This window comes from Varanus komodoensis, unplaced genomic scaffold, assembly GCF_004798865.1.
Source record: "Varanus komodoensis strain SLA01 unplaced genomic scaffold, ASM479886v1 scaffold155, whole genome shotgun sequence".
NCBI lineage: Eukaryota > Metazoa > Chordata > Lepidosauria > Squamata > Varanidae > Varanus > Varanus komodoensis.
Window position 1 is genome coordinate 109,185 of NW_025335455.1, and position 17,753 is coordinate 126,937.

A 17,753-nucleotide genomic window follows, 5' to 3' on the forward strand; every position below is an offset into this window, starting at 1 on the left:
TTCGGTAAATGGGAAACAATACAATCAGTTTTTGACAAAATCAGAACAATGGCGACAACAGGAAGTTACAAAATCACATAGCAGCAGTTAAGCAAGCGATATATAGAAGCAGATTTGATTAGCAGTAAGTTTTATCTTTTAATTTACACCTTTTAGGCAATCTTTGCCCATTACCCTGTAGGTAAGCTCTTTCCACTTTCCAAGGGGAATTCTCTGAGGCAGTTACTAGACATTTGAATGGGCTAGAGCTTAGGAGAGCTAAGCCTATCATGCATACCCTGAGACAGTTTGATTATTCTAGTGTTTGGCCGTGTCATGCCTATCTGGAGCCTAGAGGAGTCATGCCTATCCTGAATGCCCTTAGAAAGCTGATAGATATTTTTATTATGTCAGGATCCTGGGGAGTCAGGCATAACAGGCAATGTTCTGAAAAGGTCTGCAAACTTGGTGAGTTTGGGATCAGAAGCAGACCATAAATGCTTCTATCTAATCCAAATGGCCACTATGCTGTTTCTGGGAGTGGAATGTTTGAACTTGAATTAAAGAGAGGACACTATCCATGCTTAGACCTCATTCATATTCTTGTTGCTCAGCTGGCTGTGGAATATATCACAGGGTCAGTCCTGGATTCACACCTACACAGGTGAAACCATATAGCCAGAGTACTATATACCATGCAAATTGTGCAAATATTTATGCACGCACGCACACACTGCCCTTTGCCTTTTCCACATTTAGTTGTGTTACAGCCTGGAACTGCAATGGATTTAATTAGTATTGTTACTACTTGGTGCACACAGGACACACAACGCTGTAAACTCTTCTAAAATAAAGCTAACTGGCATTTGTTGGTTGCCTAACGGCTCCCTCCCTTTGCTATTGACATGCCTCGTACCGTAGGATGTTGAATGGAACAAGGGAAAAGAGCAGGCATAGCGTCTCGGCTCCGGGTCAATAGACCAGTTCAGAGGAGACACAGAGGTAAATGCCTTTCATGAGTCTGTACTCGAAGTGCTTGCTGTTAAGACCCCAGGATCACCTCCGTTGACTGTGTTATGCAAAAAACTGCGAAAATACTTCTCCTCAAGTTAAATAACGCAGACTACCATCGGAGTGAGGCGACGCCTTCGTTTATTGCAATAGACGGGGAGAGCCCGCTCTGGCACAATCTCTCCCAAGTACAAACACACAAAACATCCCCTTTTAACCCTCAACCTGTCCGCCTCAGTCCTCCCCCTTTCCCTCAATGGGTAAGGTACTAGGAGGTTACAGTCTTTCTGTCTGCCTACTTCATATCTCCCATCTCATCCCACTACATACATCTACATACATCTGCATTATAATTAGCCCTTTGTCTATTCGAGGTGTGTGAGATAATATTCATCAACCTATTATGCCTGCATGTTCATAACTGCAAGTTCACTAGCTTGCTCCTCTCTAACTTCACCTTGTCCTACAACCCCATCTCTTAAAACTACTGGGAGTATGAGCTAGCAAGTAGTAAACTTTCTTTCAAGCCAATTATCTTTTTCTCCCTTCCACATTCCTTTAGACAGGCTTCATGGCCTGGTTGTTTGCCTCACTGTTTCTCAGTCACTGAGTTACTTCCTTCAGCTGGGTGCTCAAGAGAGAGAACTGAGCAGAGAAGGGAGGCATTTCTGAGCTAATGGGGCACAGCCACCTCAGGGGCTTTTTCCTGGAGCTCACATACATACAAGCTCATATTCCCTCCTGAAGCTTCTCCTGCACTGAGAATTCCTGAAACACAGAGAGGAGAACTTTGCTTTGAGGTTTTGTTTTGTTTTTTTGTTTTGCTTAGAATTATGTTGCCCTGACTTTTATTTTTCAGTACAGAGTGTGCTTGCACAACCCCGATCAGTGTTTACTTTGTGATGGAAAATTTAGACCCCCCCCCCAGTTAATGTGTTATTGGGCTAGATTATGGCTCACGAACAATAAATTCTGAATAAATTTAGTTTCCCCACATTTCCTTTTCTTTTTCCTTCTTTCCCTATGGTTGTTTATTTGCTTTCCAGGTGAAGCTCAAACTTCATTCTCCCCGAGCTGTTTTAAACATTTCCTTCAGTTTCCACATGGATTAATGCAGCAATATTGAGCTTTCCTGGAAGCTGCAATTGATTACTTTAGATCTTGAGGTCCTGGGAGTGCATCTCTGCTTGGGATATGTAGCTATAGATTCTTCTTCCTAAGTCTTCAGGTCAAGGTACTAAACAGCTGGGAACAAAGTGACCTTTAACTGGGAGGCTGATGTTTAGAGGCAAATGTAGAATTTTATAAGTAGCTAACAGGATAAAATAATAGAATCATACAATTGGAAGGGGCCTAGAAGGACCTCAGGTCGAACCCCCTGCTCCATATGGGACTCAGGTCTCCCATCTAAAAACTAACCAGGCCCAACACTGCTGAGGTTCTGCAGTTAGGTAGGATCAGGTCAAACTTCCAGCTATATGGAAGAGTCTTTTGAATGTTGTAATCCTATTATGTAGAAGGCACATACCCTTATACTTTAGTCGATGTTGCTCTACATTGCATTTTTATTTAAAAAATAACACTCTTCTTAAAATTCATTCATTTTCTCTAATGTATTGGGTCTTTTTCATTGCATAGACCTGATTTCACATTTATCTGCTACAACAATTAAAGCTGTTATATATAATGTCCCTGTTATATTGCACCTTCCTGTTACATTGCTCCACCCACACAAGCCTACCCAGACCCTAAGATTTTCATCAGAGATCTTGCTTCAGGCACTGCTTTTAAAAGATTCTAGGAAGTTGGCTACTCGGAGTGGGGCCTTTTCGGTCATGGTACCCCATCTTTGGAATCGGCTCCCTGGAGTTGTGTGCCAGGCACTTACATTGTACACATTTAGGCGCTAGGCAAAGACTTTTTTTAATTTTTGAAGCATTTAAATTGCTGACAGTTTTGATTCTAATTTTAAGTTAGTATTTTATTTATGAATAAATATATTTTTATTTATTTTAGTATTTTTAATTTATTTGTAAATTTGTAAATATTAAATGTGTCCAATATGGCCACTCTATGGGGGCAGCACAGTGTTCATGCTGATGGAATTAATGGTTTGATTTTATTCAATTTGTTTTATGATGTTATATGGATTTTTATGCCTTTTAATTGCATTTTAAACTGTTGTTAATTGTCCAGAGAGCCGTGTGGCTTTGCTGACAGTCTAGAAAAGCTTGCAATAAATGAATACTCACAGGTCATCAGGCTCTCTCACTGGGGCAGAGTGAAGAACCTCGTTTCCAAGGCCTGCAGGAGTGGCAGGGAACAGGCTGGTAGGGACCTCTGAGCCAAGGCGAGCGAGCAAAGAGGTGCCAGCTGCTCATCCCTCTTCTGTCACTCTTTTGCCTGTTCCCATTCAGCTCCGGAAACATTCTGGGGTTCCCCCCACTTTCAGGACAGACAAAGTGACGGTGCTGGGGTGCTCCTCATATCTCTGCATTTCATTCGGACCCCCGGATTCACCCAGAAATAGGGACGGATGCTCTCTCCCATGAAAGAGGTGGAAAAAGTGAAAATCACATCTTGCGTATCGGCATCAAAGAATTCCACACGGCCCTTTTCATAGTCCAGGTACACCCGTATCATTCTGAGCTCATTTCTCAGGGTCAAGGGAGTCCATCCAGGGGAAGTAAAAGCCCAGAATTTACAAGACAAGAACAAGTTACTCATGGCCTTCCCCACGGCCCAAATATTTTCGTTAGGATAATGATTGATTTTCCCCTTCCTTGCAACAGACTCCCGCGCAACTCCTACGGCCCACATGACCTCCGTGGCTTTGCCCGAACACCACGTTTCCCATATCCGCCCATCGACCTCCACCTCCCACCAGTGTTCCCCACTAGAAAATCTTTCGCAGCCCAGCACGGAGCAGGTCTCATCGAATCTCTCCGGGTTGTCAGGCAGGTCTAGCCCGATGCCTTCCCATTTCACACACTTGAGGTCGCCAGAGAGAATGAGATCAGGGTGGGCCGTGATGGGGTCCAGGGTCACATCCACGGCTGGACAGGGAAAGAAAGAGGAGGCAGGATCAGGGGAGAGGTCAGCCAGGAACAGATGCAACTGGGGCGTCTCTCGGGCTTCATTGGAAGGGGCTCAGGAAGTCCAACAGAAGATCAGAAGAAGGGCCTGAATTGGCGGATTTTCATTTATAGGCACTATGGCAGGGTGGGACCATATTGAACCGGGGCACAGATTTTCCTAATCCGAATTGCTCCTATTCCTCAACCCCAGTGCGCAAACGTGCTGTTGATTAAAGCAGTAACAAGTTGCCCCAAAAGCCAGCCAGATCTTTGAAATGAATAGAATAATTGGACTACTGATCCGGTATGTCCATTCACTATTCCACCCTTCCTCAGCCAGGGTCCCCTCAGAAAGCTAGCTGGGGCTGCTGGGAATTGAAGCCTGCAACATCTGGAAGGGCCCCAGCTGTGGAAAACCATGTTGTGCATTACAACTAAATTCCTTGCATCAGATCTGTGGGGGTGAGAATGCTAGCTTGCCAAGGACAACTGGCAGGTTTGGATCCTCAGAACCAGTTCAGTTCCTCCAGCTAGCACAGGCATTAGTCATCCAACCACGGGTGGCAAAGAATTTCATGCCAAGCAGGGAGCGGGCTGGTGCAGGATAGCTGGTATAGGCTTTCCTCTATGCCTGGCAAGCTGCCAGAGGAGGTGAGACCTCCCTCCATCACCCCAAAGCTCTAAAGGTAGGAGTACCCGAGCACTGTGTGTCTTTCTTTTGCCAGCCTCCAGCCTGCTCCTAACTCCGTGGCTTGTTTACAAGGCCAGTGTGGCCAGGTGGTTAGGCTGGGCCTTGGGAGATCCAGGTTCAAGTTCTAACGCAACCTTGATGCTCATGCATTGGGTGGCTTTGGCCAGCCACTGGCTGTCAGCCTAACCTCCTGTACAGGGATGTTAAGAGACTAAAATGGAGCAGGGAGGAGCAGGTTGGCTGCCTTGGGCCCCGTTCCTGTTTGAGTTTAGTGCCAGGCAGGGGTGGGCAACTTCTGGCCTTCTGGCTATTTTTATCTACAGCTCCCATCAATCCTCACCATTGGCTAGGGCTGATGGGAATTGTGGACCTCCAGGGGTCTGGTCCACCCCTGGCATAAGTTCTACTTTAAACAAGACTGATCTTGCCACAAAATGGGCCTGTTTTACCAGAGTAGATATTTGGATAAGGAGTTGCTTTTGGTCCTCCATTAAGTTTCTTAACTCTTTTAAGTTTTGCGCTGTGAGCGTTTACCTTTCTGTGATGCTTGCTCCCAAAATGCTGTGGGGTAAAGGAGGAAAAGGAGACAAAAGTGAGCTCGGAGCATCCTGCATATTTCAATTTGTCATTTTTATTTTTTAAAAAACCCATGCCACCTCCTACCCAAGATGCCTTCTATGAGATCAAGCTCTTTGCCATCTAACCCATTATCCTCTCCCATCACCTGCAGTTTTTTCCTTTTAACTGGACGTACGACAAACCCCATCAACCGAACTTGGGTTTTTCTGCATGCTCTGTTTGAGCACTGCAGGCCAATGCACTTTAGGAAGGCAAGTCTGCCAATTAGGCTTATTTATTTATTTTTAAATTTATAGGCCGCTGGATAACCCACCAGAGCTCTCTAAGCGGCATGTGTTGGGAAAATTTGGGTAAATCCTGTCTGAAAAGCATTACTCCTGTGTGTCTTTGCATTGTGGGATCAAATCCTGTCTTCCTTCTCAAAACCAAGCTGCCACTGTTTAAAATGGCATCCCTCCCCTGCTCCTTTCTCTCACCTTTAGCTGTAGGCTACAGCAGACAGGCCATTTTAGCCCAAATATACATTGTAAATAGTCATTGTTGGAATTCAAGGAAGTCTCTTCCTAGCCCAGAGGCTCCATGTGCCCTGGCCAATTCAGAATGTCTAGAGTAGGTAAGAGTCTTGAGCTCATGCATAGTTTCAGTGGCTTGAATTTACATGTCCAAGTGGACCTGGAGATGGGTTCAAGCTACTGAAGTATCAATACAGGCAATTAGAAATATTGTAATCTCATTGTTACAGTGTGATTGACTGACATTTCTTTATCTGTTCTGTATGTGATGACCTCAGAATCTTATTGTAATCTCTGCATTCTGTCATCAATTGCCCTGTACCTGTATGTGACTGGGAGTGTATAAAAAGTTGTGTTGAAGCTTGGCAGCAGAGTTCACCTCTGCCTGCCCGGTAATGCAGCATGCATTGGGGTAAATACAATAAAGCCTCAGATGGTCTGGATGCTTGGTCTTTCCCATGAACCCGAGTTTTATTCCCTCTTCTCAAATTGAGATTCTGGGATTCTGACACATACAAGATAAAACATTATGATGCTTGGTAACAATTAAAAATACTCAACTGCTGGTAGTGCACGAGAGCTCAAAACAACCAATTAATTAAAGTCAGGTTTCCAAATGCCTGTGAAATAGGACAATCTTTGCCTGGCACCAAAATGAAAGTACTGTCAATATAAAATGGTTGCACTAAGTGGATTTGATCTTGCAGGATTAAGAAAGCCCCATCCCTGCTTCAAGCACCAGCTCCCATTATCAAGACACTAATCCGTTTCTATTCATTGGAGAAAAGTACCTGTGTTCAGTACGAGTTCCAGGATATCTGTTAAGTGGCAAAAGAAAAGACAAATTTAGCAAGAATATTGTGGCCAGACAATGTGACCTCGTGTGTCCATGTTCCCATCTGAGGATGTGACTGACAAGATGGTGGGCGAGCCATAACTGGATTGCCCACGATTATTTTATTTTATTGAAAAGAGTAATGCTCATTCCTGGCTGAAAATCCCCCTCCTTCCACATGCACAGACACACTTGCATGGGGTGACTTGTCCCTCTGAAGGGGACACACTTTTGCACGCTCCCAGGGCGGGGTGAATTCCCCATCCGAGGCAATGGCAAAGCGGGGGCGGGGGGGCTCTTGCACGAGGCCCAGCCGAACTCCGGAGGCGCTGCTCCAGGTCAGGGCCGGCGAGGCCAGCGAGGACGCCGCGTCCGCCACATCCTGCCGCTCGGGCGAGGCGGCTGCAGGGCTCCGCAGGGCTGGGCTGGGGCGCACGCGGCGTGAGCGGCCGGCGGGCGGAGGCGGCGGCCCGGCAGCCCAGCCCAGCCCAGCCGAGCGAGGGAGCGCAGCGCGCGGCTGGGTGGCTGGGCGAGCAGATGCGCAGGGCGGGCGGGAGCTGCCGCGACCGTCCGTGGTCAGAGGACGCGGCGGCCCCGCGAGGAACCGTGCAGCGGGCGGGAGAGCGGCTGGCAGCAACCTCCGCAAAGGCCGCCCGAGAGAACTGCCACGCGTGCAGCTCCCACGCCTGACGGGCGAGCATCCGGCCGCGCCTCGCTTCTAGCCTGGGGTAAGAGGGGTCGCTGTTGCCCCGCCTCCTGTAGCCGCCGATTGACGTGCTCTGCAACCAACCAGACGGCCTTCCGAGCCCTGCATGTGTCCCCCTCTTACGGCCGTCTTCCATACCTCTGCATTTTGCCAGAGAGTTTTCTAAAGCGCGGTTCATCTGGCAGCACTGGGCGACTCTGCCATCCAGCCGAGGGGACGGGTCTGGTGCTTGGCCTGCTTGTTCCTCCTGAGACCTGGAAGGGAACGGGGGCAGCGCAGTCTAAGAACATTGCCCACCCTGAAAGTGCCCGCCCTGATATGAGAAACTCGGCCCTTCCTTGATCGCAGTGCAGGGGCCCTGGCCCCCAATTGCCACATCAGGGGCAGATCCCTGTTCTAGTGGTCCTCACGGGGAGCCAAGGGCAGCTATCGGTCCATATAAAAATAATGCAACACATGGACACTGCTAAAATTGTAACTCTAAAATTACAAACACCCCACAAAATGCATTAAATTATCACCAAAATGCCAGAAAACAGACAAAAAATTGCCTATACCTGCAAAGCCTGTACAAATAAACACGTCTTTAACAGGCATCTGAAGCAGTGTGAAGGGCAACTGATTCTCTAACAGATGGTGTTCCACAGTCAGGGTGCCATCGCCAGGAAGGCTCTGCCTCATGTGGTAGCCTCATGGACCTCATTTCTCAAGGGCCCCAGCGGCAAAGCCTCCCCAGCCAAGCCTAAATCCTGGGTTGGTTGGTACTGGGACCCAAGTCCTATATGGCTTTGTGCAGTAGCTCCCTGGCAGCCAATGCACAATTTTCAAAGCTGGAGTAATATACTATCACCTCACTGCCATTATTGGCACAAGCTGCAAATGCATGGACCATTGTCAAGGGAAGCCAGCACAAAGACTATTTCAATAGACTGTGCATGACAGAAGATATTTCATTTTGATGACATGGAGAGAAGCCTGGCCGGTTTATTAAATTAAAGGTCCATGTTTTGTCATTAATATCTGAAAGATGTCTAGCCCCAAAGATGTAATAACAGGATCTTTGCTATTGTTCCCCCAAAGAAAACTGCTTCTAAACTGTGTGGAACTAAGAGAATCTACAATCTGCAATTCCGCAGAAGCACATGGCTTGAAAATTGGGTTGCAGCTTTCCCACAGCCTATCAGCCTTCCCTAATCTGCTGCTTTCCAGGTGTGTTGAACAGCAAATCCCATCATTCCCAGCCAGAATGACCACTGGTCATGTGGCTTCCATATATCCTCAAGTTCCTGATCCTGCCTGATCTTGGAAGCTAAGCAGGGTTGAGTCTGGTTGAAATCTGGATGGGTGACTTACATGTTTGAATTACCCAGAGAGCTTCAGCTATGGGCGGTATAGAAATGTAATTAATAGTAATAGTAATAAATGTCCAGCTCATCTGGAAAGCACCAGGTTGGAGAAGGCTGGTGTATGAAATAGAAAACAGATCAACCACATACCTGTTGAGGATTTTGTTGAAATCCTAGAAGAGGAAAAAAAAGGGGGGGGGGCAAAAGTGAGTCCACACAACAGCAAGAGAGGGTGTGTACCCACTGGAGGCGATGGGGGAGGCCGCAGCAGGCCCTCCTGCCAGGAGCAGCAAGGGGCTAAGAGGGTTATGTGCCCTTGCACGGGTTCGTTTCGCTTTCCACGACAGGGGAAACCCAGGGCCACGGGAACGCAGGAAGCACCTTCCACGGAGGCAGAGCCCTGAGCTCTTAGCCCTGCACTGACTCCCAGGAACCAAAAGCTGCCCAAGCTTTTAGGCAGGGCGTCTTCCTCACCCTTCCTGGAGAGGTCGGGGATCAGTCGTGGGGCCTTCCACACACAGTGCACGTGCTCTTGCCTTTGGCTCCAGTCCCAAAGGGATCCTACAGTCACCCCGGGATAATTTCCTCTCCATTCCCATGGACCCGGAGAAAGGTCTTGGACAAGTCAACATGAATATTAGCTTATTGGTGAGCCAGGGTGCTTAATGGTTAGAGTTCTGGTCCAAGACTTGGGAGACCAGGTTCTGGTCTCTGTTTGGTGCTCAAGCTCTTTAGGCAGCCTCAGGCCATTCACGGACTCTCAGCTTAACCTCCCTCACAGGGCTGAGTGAGGATGAAACAGTGAGGAGGAGAAGGAAGAGAATTATGCAAGCCACCTTGATTTCCTTGCCGGAAAAGGGCAGGATGAAGCCTTACCTGCAGAAATAAAGTCTCACCTGCAGAAATTCATTTGCTGACTGCTGGAGCTTCCCCTCCATTTCTGCAATCAGGTCACCGAGCTGGGAAATCTTCTCCACGAGCCGGGTGCTATTTTCTTCCTGCCTCTTCTCCACCGTTTTCTCCAGAACATTCAGCTGGGCCAGGCACAGACTTCTTTCTTCTTCAAGAAACGTATGCATTTGTTCAAAGGCGGAGTTGATCTTCTGCTTCTCCTCTCCTAACAGTTTCTGGGAATGGAGAAGGTGGTGTGAGACTGCAATTAGTTTGGACAGGGCAGAGGTAAAACAGAAGAATTGGTGAAAGAAGGGAGGGAGATGCTCATGGCTGAATCATGGCTGGATTTGGTGTCTAACACTCGGGGTTCTCGCAGGCTCTTAGACAGAGCAGTGCACAAGCAGCTTCTCAAAATCCTCCACCCTATTTGTGGGCAGAGAAACTGGAGAATCAAGCACAGCTCTCTGGGGATGAGAAATTCTCCAGCCGTTTCTCACAGGGAGGGCTCAGCATTGGTAGGGGTTCTCTTTCTCCAAATGGTTTTGGGATTTCTGCACAGCCAATGCAAGTTGGAAGAGCATCAACCACATCCGCAGCCTGCTGCCAGTTTGTATCTTCCACAATTCTTTTTTTACCCCTCCTTTTTATTTTTTTTTAAATACAGAAAAAAGCCATAAATACAAACATCACAATATTAATAATATAACACACAAAAGCCCAACTAATGAATAAAAAAGGAAATAATACAGTGCCCTCACCACCCAGGAGACCAAGAATACCTCCATTTTAATTCATACAACAATTAATAATATATATAATATACTTCAAATATATCTATATCCCCTCCAAAAATTCATATAATCTTGATTAGGCTTACAACCTTTACTTTCTATCAATATTGCTTTTACAAAATCTTCCCAAATTTCATTATATTTATTTGCTTTTATTAACCCTTTTAAATTTTCTATCTCTGTTGTCATTAATTCCCATATTCAATATTGTATCTTCCACAATTCTGGTTCTTGTGTCTAACTTCAAGGTAGAGGAGGAATGAAAGCTGGGTCACAATCTGTCCTCCAGTTTCCAGAAAGTTTTCTTCCTCCATAAAAGAGGCTTCCATTCTCTGCCTTATTCACAGAGCATTTAATGCCAATTTATTTTGAATTGATTCTGGTGGTGTTTTTGAGCAACTTAATCACTGCTAGGTGGCCAAGGGTGCTCTTTTTCTATTGCCAACGTGCTGCATCTGCCCCCACCTCCAGCCTGTCTGCCTACACTCCTGATATGAAGATGTCCTTTGGGAGATGGCCAGTGCAACTTGGGCAGTTTACAACATTTTAAATCACCCATCCAGATTTCAACCAGGCCTGACCCTGCTTAGCTTCCAAGATTAGGCAGGATCAGGCACTGCAGGCTATATGGACGCTACAGATGCTGGGGCAGTGAAAGACAAGACACTCTCACACCCTCCTTGGCTACCTGTTATGTCGGGTAGACGCAGGAGCCCTGTCTCTACCCATGAGGAGTTCTTCAAAATGTTCATCAGCACTGGGTTTCTACTCAAGAGTGTTTCCTCTTCTGTCAGACTAAATCACACAGAAGTGTCAAATTGGAATCAAACTGCACGTGATGTTAAATGTGCAGTTGGCCAGAATGGGGGATGCTTAAAACCTGCAGTAGCAGCCACTGTGGGCCCTTCCCTATTGGGGATTGTGACCCTGGGAGCAGAGTGCGGTTTAACTTCCCCACCACATGTCAAGTATCAGTGGGGTGTGTGGGGGAGAATGATTTTCCTCCAGACCATAGCATGGGAGGAAAGCTCCCAGACGCCACTGATTAACAAAGAATCGACAGCGAGCAAACTCTTCTCCCGCTGAGGATGGTGGAAGAAGTCCATGGCCCCGGGCTGGGAGCTGAGCTTTTTTCACCAGAGGCCCAAATCCCATTTCAGAGAACTTCTTGGGGGCTTAAAGCTCTCACTCCTCCAGAGAGGGATTTTAGCTAATCCTCCAGAAAGGGATATTAGCCTTCTAGAATTGGGGGCGGGTGGGTGCTTTTTCCAGCAAAAGCTGGAAAACCTACAAAGGACTGATGGAGAGTGGAAAGTGGGCATGACCACGTGGGGAATCCTGAAGATCGAGGAGGGTGCCAGGTGTACTGCATTTGGCCTGTGGGCTTCAAGCTCCCCATAGCTGCCACAGGGGATTTCCTGAGGCCTGGAGGCCATGAAAGAGAGGGGGTGACAAAGGTGATTTCAGGGTACCCAAGTGCAAAAGAGGACAAAGGGTTTCAGCATGTTTTTAGCTGTGCAGAAGAAGGCATTTTGGCTGCCATAGCTTGCGTGACTCGGCTCTGCTAGGAGTGCTCCTGTTCCCGGTTTTGCTCACCGTGGCTGACCAATAGACCCATGTGCCACCGGGGAGACTGGGCCAATTCTCAGTCTGCTTCCCCCAGGAGGGTGACCAGCTTGCTCCATGTGGGAGCGCGCACACACACATTCACATCACATGCAGGAACTTCTGCTGCCTTGGGGAGTCACCAGGTCACCCACAAAGATAAGCAGGGACCATCGATGCCTACCAGGCTTTCCTGGCTCCTCAGCTCCTCAGCCAGTTTCTGATTCTTGAGGTTTTCTCGTTCTTTCTCCAGAGACGTCATCTGGGCCTGGATTTTTTCCTGCAGAAACAGAAGGGAGATTTTGCTCTAGCAAAGGGTGGGCCACTTGTGTCCTACAACTCCCACCACCTCGAGACACTACAGCCAAAGGCGAGGGCGTGTAGCAGTTGTACACCAAAACATCCGGAGGGGCTCGGCTCTGTTGCATAGCCTTTCCAGTGAATAATAATCTATTCTTGTGCTTCCCCCAATTTCTTAAGCAGGGAGAAATGTGCGGGGTCTCCCTTGGCAGGATACATTGCAGGTTTACTGCATTTCTATAATGCTATATGAGTTCTCTCCCTGGGTTGTTTGTGATAGTGGCCTGCCTGAACCCTAAAAAGCCAGGCCTGGGTCTCCCACTCCTTAAAATGCTTGCCTCACTTGGCATTAAAGTCTAGCGCTTTACAATAAACAATAGTGTCGGTCAGCGTTCCCTTGACCCGGACAGTCACATGCCACAGTCCACAGTCAGCTTTCAGGAAGCAAAGGCATTTCCTGTCCTGATACGGAGATGGTGTGAGGAACCCACACACTGCACATCTAACATTTTCTTTATCAGCCATTGATTCTGCAGGCAAGGGCAGTAATGAGCCCCTGCTTTCATGTCAGAAGGAGAGGGAACCTTGGCCACCCAGATGGGAATATTCCTTACTTGCTCATTGTACTCCATTATTTTTAGCATCTGTTTAAACAGGAGTATCAAAACTATTCCAGTAATGGTGTAGAATGCTCTACGCATGCATTAATAACCATAAGCCTGTAATCTATAAAAGCAAGCCACTTTCTTTGTGCTCTGGTTCAGACTACCTTTGAAGGAGATTCTGCAGACTCTGTCTGAACCCAGATGATTGGAATCCTACCTTTCAGTGGTCCCTGTTGTGCGGTGTAAGTGGATTGGTGCTAAATCTAATGGAAGTCTAGCTAGCATTAGATATTATTGCAATAATAAATTATCTTCTTAGTAAACCTGGAGATGGTGTATCAGTTTCTGGGAATTTTGAAAAACCTACTGCCCATGGCTGGGGCAACACATGTGGTTAACAAACCATGGTTTGTTAACATGGCTGAGCTCAGAGGATACCATAGCCTGCAATTCAGTGATAAACCATGTTTCACCAACAACCCATACTCAACCCTTGAGTTGTCTGAACCCAGTCATCATCTCAGAACAGGGGATATCCCAGTTTTAACCTCTTAAGCAATTCTCCTTGTTACAATCTAAGGATCAAGGGATTGGAAAATATCTCAGGAGGTCATCCAAACCAATCCTCATCTTATAACAATATTCCAGATTAGATTCAGTATAAATAATTCCCTAATTTCCTTTTGCTTAATACTCAAGGATGGGCAAAAAATCTGTTACTGGGGCAGCATCGTTAAAAAGAGACATACTTGTAAAGTCTCCTTGAGTGACACCTGCTTTTTGGTAGCTGGGATTACCTGGAACCTCAGGAGCCACTGTCCTTCTGTGTTGGTGATACCATACTAGAAGAACCAGTAGGCTAGCTGATCATAAAGCACCTTCCCATGTTCTACAGGTGGCCCCATATTAACCCCAAGCCAGAGCCTCCACTGTTTCAGTTTTGCTACCCTCTCTTCCCTTGAAGGGTATGCAAAAACATAAAAAAGTACATACATACCCAAGAGAAAACCTGTCAGCAACCTTCCCCCACCCAGCACCCTCCAGACAGGTCATACTACAAATCTCATCATCCCCAGCCAGTGGGGGGGGGTCGCTGCCCATGCATGGTAGAAGCTGCAGTAACCACATCCGAGGGCAAAGCTGTGGACACCTGCGTGGACCCCTCCAAAGCTACTTCTCGCCACTTGGAAGGGGCTCGTCCCCTACCTTGCACTCCTGGACAGCCTCCTCCAGGGGGATCACGCCGTGCTCGCGGTGCTCCTTGGAGCGGTCGCACACCACGCAGATGGCGGCGGCGTCGTCCCTGCAGAAGAGCTTCAGGGGCTCCCGGTGCCGCTCGCACACGCCGCCCCCGCCCGCCGCGCGCTTGCTCTCCTGCAGCTCCTTGAGCAGCTCGACCAGGTTCGCCAGCTGCCGGTTCGGCTTGGCGCCCCCTGGCCGGAACGGCGCCCTGCACTGGGGGCACATCGCCTCTGCGTCGGGGGCCGGCGGGCACTGGGCCAGGCAGGCCTGGCAGAAATTGTGCCCGCAGTCCAGTATCACCGGAGCCTTGAAGTGGTCCAGGCAGATGGAGCAGGTCAGTTCTTCGCAGAGCCCCCGCAGCGGATCCGCAGCTGCCATCGCGCCCGCCGTCTGCCTTAGTTTCATTTCTCCGGGGATTTCATTTCCTCGAACTTCCTCAGCAGTCGTCACAGGAGAGGCAGCAATAGTGGAAAGTCCAGAACAAGCAGGGCAAGCAGACCAGAGCAAAGCTGTCGAGGTTGCCCCCCCACCCCTTGCCCAGTCTCCCCTGGTGATTTCGGGGAGGTGGCGGCGTTTAGTTGGCCTGCGCTGCAGGCTGTAGATCTGCCTCCCAATCTCCCCTCGTCTCTCCTTTGGGACACCCGCACCCCCACCCCCCCGTTCTGGGAAGAGTTGCAGGGATAGCACGGACGGTGCTTGAGCCCTCCGTTCCTTCCTCGCGAAGCGGGTGGCACTGGACCCACCTCCACTGCCTCGTTCTCCCGCCTGTTCCTTCGCCCCAGGTCAACAGCCCATTCTCCCAACCTGGTGCCCTCCAGGTGTGCTGGATGGCAACTCCCATCATTCCACCCTGCATACCTTCCGATGACCACACACGAACAGCAGTCACTGCTGAGGGGGCAGCCTATCCAGAATGCCATCTGGAAATGATGGAGCCATCCGTGGTATGGAGCAAACTGGGGGGACAGGGTTCAGCACTTTGGACACCTCCTTAAACTTCAGGTTAGAAGCCGGTGTGGCCACTGGCACATCCCTGACGTTGGAGTCGCTGGCCTGGAGGGCACCACGTTTTGGGCAGGCTGCTGGAAAGCTGCTGGTGGGTACCTGGGGCTGCAGATGCCACCCTGCATGTGGCATCAGCACATGTATAACATCCGCTGCCAGAGGGGATTGCAGCTTTCCAATACACCTGGGGGTTTTTGATGAAGGTGCTTGCTGTGTGCAGACAGCAGAGGTGGGCAGCTGTCAGAAGTCCAGAGGTTGCTGCCACCACCTCTCTGCCCTTCTTCCTTCCCCTTCCAGAGAAGTGAATGCCTGGTGAAGCTCCAACTACCTTCCACTCCATTTCCCCATTGATTCTCCTAAGGATTTTGGAGAAAAGAGCGAGCAAAGGGCTGCACTCTTGAGCAGTACTCACAGAGTCCCCACACCCAGAGTGAAAATATTATGCAAAGAACAGCCAAGGGGATACCCCTGGCCATTGCCAGCTGCTAAGATGTAGTAAGGAGCACACTCAGGGAACCTTCCCCAGGGCCCCTTGAAGCCTGGTACTGTGATGGGGTGGGAAAGACTTCGACCCACCGAAATTTCTTCTGCATCTGCATCCATGTGTGCTGGAATTGAGAGCTTGAACTTCTAGAGACCATAGGAAGGGATCGAAACCCTGAAAGAACATGGTTCTTGTGTGTGCACAAAGGAGGATTTTGAGGCCTTCTGCAAAATGGCAGTGCAATCATCAGTTATGTGGAACATGCCCCCAAATATGTATGGATAGCTGGGTGTCTTGTTGCAAAGCATACTGGTGGCTTTTCCCCTCGTCCTTCCAAACAAAAAAGGATAGTCCTAATTAGTCTGATGACAAATGTGCTGGTGAACGGCCCATGCGTAGTACCGTTATATTTATACCCTGCCTTTTTCATGCAGGAACGCAAGGTGGCTTACATGAGCCTCTTCCTTCCAACGTCATCCCCCCAACAGCCCCGTGAAGCAGGTTAGGCTGGAAGTCAGTGGCTGGGTTCACACAACACACCGAACCCCTTGGCGGCTTTAATGATGCACTCTGGTGAAAATTCCTGTTACTGACGGATGATCAGGTGCAGCGGGGATTGTGCACCTCCCCCACCCACTTCGGTCCTCAAATTCCGGCAGGCATGGGATGGTCCTTGTGCCATTTCGCACTGGGTGCAGCGTGGCTTTTTTAAAGAAGTGTGTTGCCTACACTTGGAAAGTGAAGGCAACTGCAAAAACTTGAAGATTCTGTTGCAAAGGCTGCTTTCCTTACGCCTCACCAGAAAAAAGAAAGAAAAAAGAGTAACTAGCAGTGTGCTATAATGTAGCAATTAGGCATGGGCAGCCTGCAGAGTATCCTTTCCAAATTGTAGGGTCATACTGTATTTTTTTCTCTCTTTGGGGTACTTGGGAAAGTCAGTCACCAGCCAGCCCCTTGACTGGAGTTGCCTTTCTGCCACTCCTAGCAAGCAGCTCTCTGGTTATTTGGCTTGGCCGTGCTTCTAATTGTTGTCTGGCACCGGACAACGCATAAAACGACCGTGAGTTTCTTAAACTCCACTACAGCCATGGCTAGCTGGGATGGTGTAAAACCCACCCGAGTGGCTTATAAACCACCCCATGGAATGAGTGCAGGTTTCAGGTGATCCACAAAACCGGCATGCATCTAAAACCACAACGGCATCACGTGTTGGGCACAGCCAGTCCAGTGGTTGACCGGCCTGTCTCACAGTGAGCGTCATGGCCAAGCTGCAGCTGAGCCCCCGTCCGACCCTTCAGCCACACCACCACCCTGGCTCTGCTTTATGGCTTTTACATTTAACGCTGTTTACATGGGTAGTTCAAGATATAGAGGGAAACAGGTAACGCCGAAGTCTATGGGCCACCAGTCCTTGCTGCACCGCTACAAGGGAATTGTGATGGACCAGATCAGGGGACTCACACTGTTTTGGAGTGTGAGCGTCTCTCCCTGTTCCATCTGCTCCAGCCGCAAGTGGCCCTGGGGCTTGTGTCCCCCCCCCCCCATTCTTTGCCACGTGCACCTCCTCCTGCCATGGCCAAGCTGGTGCTTCTCAGTGCCATTTTTGTAGCCCAGCTTTGGGTGCATTCACAATTTTTGAAACAAATCCATTGGAAAAATAAACAAACTAAAATGACACTTTTTATAGGAATTATTGCATTTGGATTTACATTATTACATTTATAGTCTACCTTTGTTCTTCTTGCAAAGAATCCAAGGTGGCTTATATACATAGTCCTCCTCCACTCCATTTTACCCTCACAACCACCACCCTGTGAGGTAGGTCAGGCTGAGAGTAAGTGACCGGCCCAAAGTCACCCAGTGAGCTTCATGGCAGAGTGGGGATTAAAACAAGGATCCTCTTAGCCTCCGGGCTAGTACTAGCCACCATGCCACACAGAATGCCCGAGGCCCGGGGTGGAAGGATTGCAAGCAAGCTTACTTCCAAAGGAAACCACCAGGGGTTGGTCTGAGCCCCCTCAATTTCACCTGAAAATGCCCTTGTCTCTCACCTAGTCAATCTCATAGCAGGATCTCATCGGTTTCACAAGC

The 17,753-nt window shown here is 48.6% G+C and overlaps 1 protein-coding gene across 1 annotated transcript; it reads right to left on the bottom strand.

The window, feature by feature from the left end:
• Nucleotides 1–2,588: 2,588 nt before the first annotated feature.
• Nucleotides 2,589–14,551, bottom strand: LOC123021064 (zinc finger protein RFP-like). The gene is made up of 8 exons (XM_044425463.1): nucleotides 14,138–14,551; nucleotides 12,211–12,306; nucleotides 9,633–9,863; nucleotides 8,887–8,909; nucleotides 7,529–7,644; nucleotides 6,641–6,667; nucleotides 5,293–5,319; nucleotides 2,589–4,046 (listed from the first exon to the last, which is right to left on the bottom strand). The coding sequence occupies exons 1-8, from the start codon at nucleotides 14,549–14,551 to the stop codon at nucleotides 3,439–3,441; spliced, it is 1,542 nt and encodes a 513-aa protein (XP_044281398.1). The 3' UTR covers nucleotides 2,589–3,438.
• Between the last annotated feature and the right edge of the window lie 3,202 nt (nucleotides 14,552–17,753).

Bases quoted from the DNA above. Each gene is read 5' to 3' on its own strand.
- LOC123021064 (XM_044425463.1), bottom strand. From the start codon at position 14,551: ATGGCAGCTGCGGATCCGCTGCGGGGGCTCTGCGAAGAACTGACCTGC. The intron at 9,864-12,210 runs GTAGGCATCGAT...CTCCATTCCCAG, and splicing joins TGAGGAGCCAGGAAAGCCTG to AAACTGTTAGGAGAGGAGAA. The intron at 7,645-8,886 runs GTATGTGGTTGA...GTTCCCTTCCAG, and splicing joins TTCAACAAAATCCTCAACAG to GTCTCAGGAGGAACAAGCAG.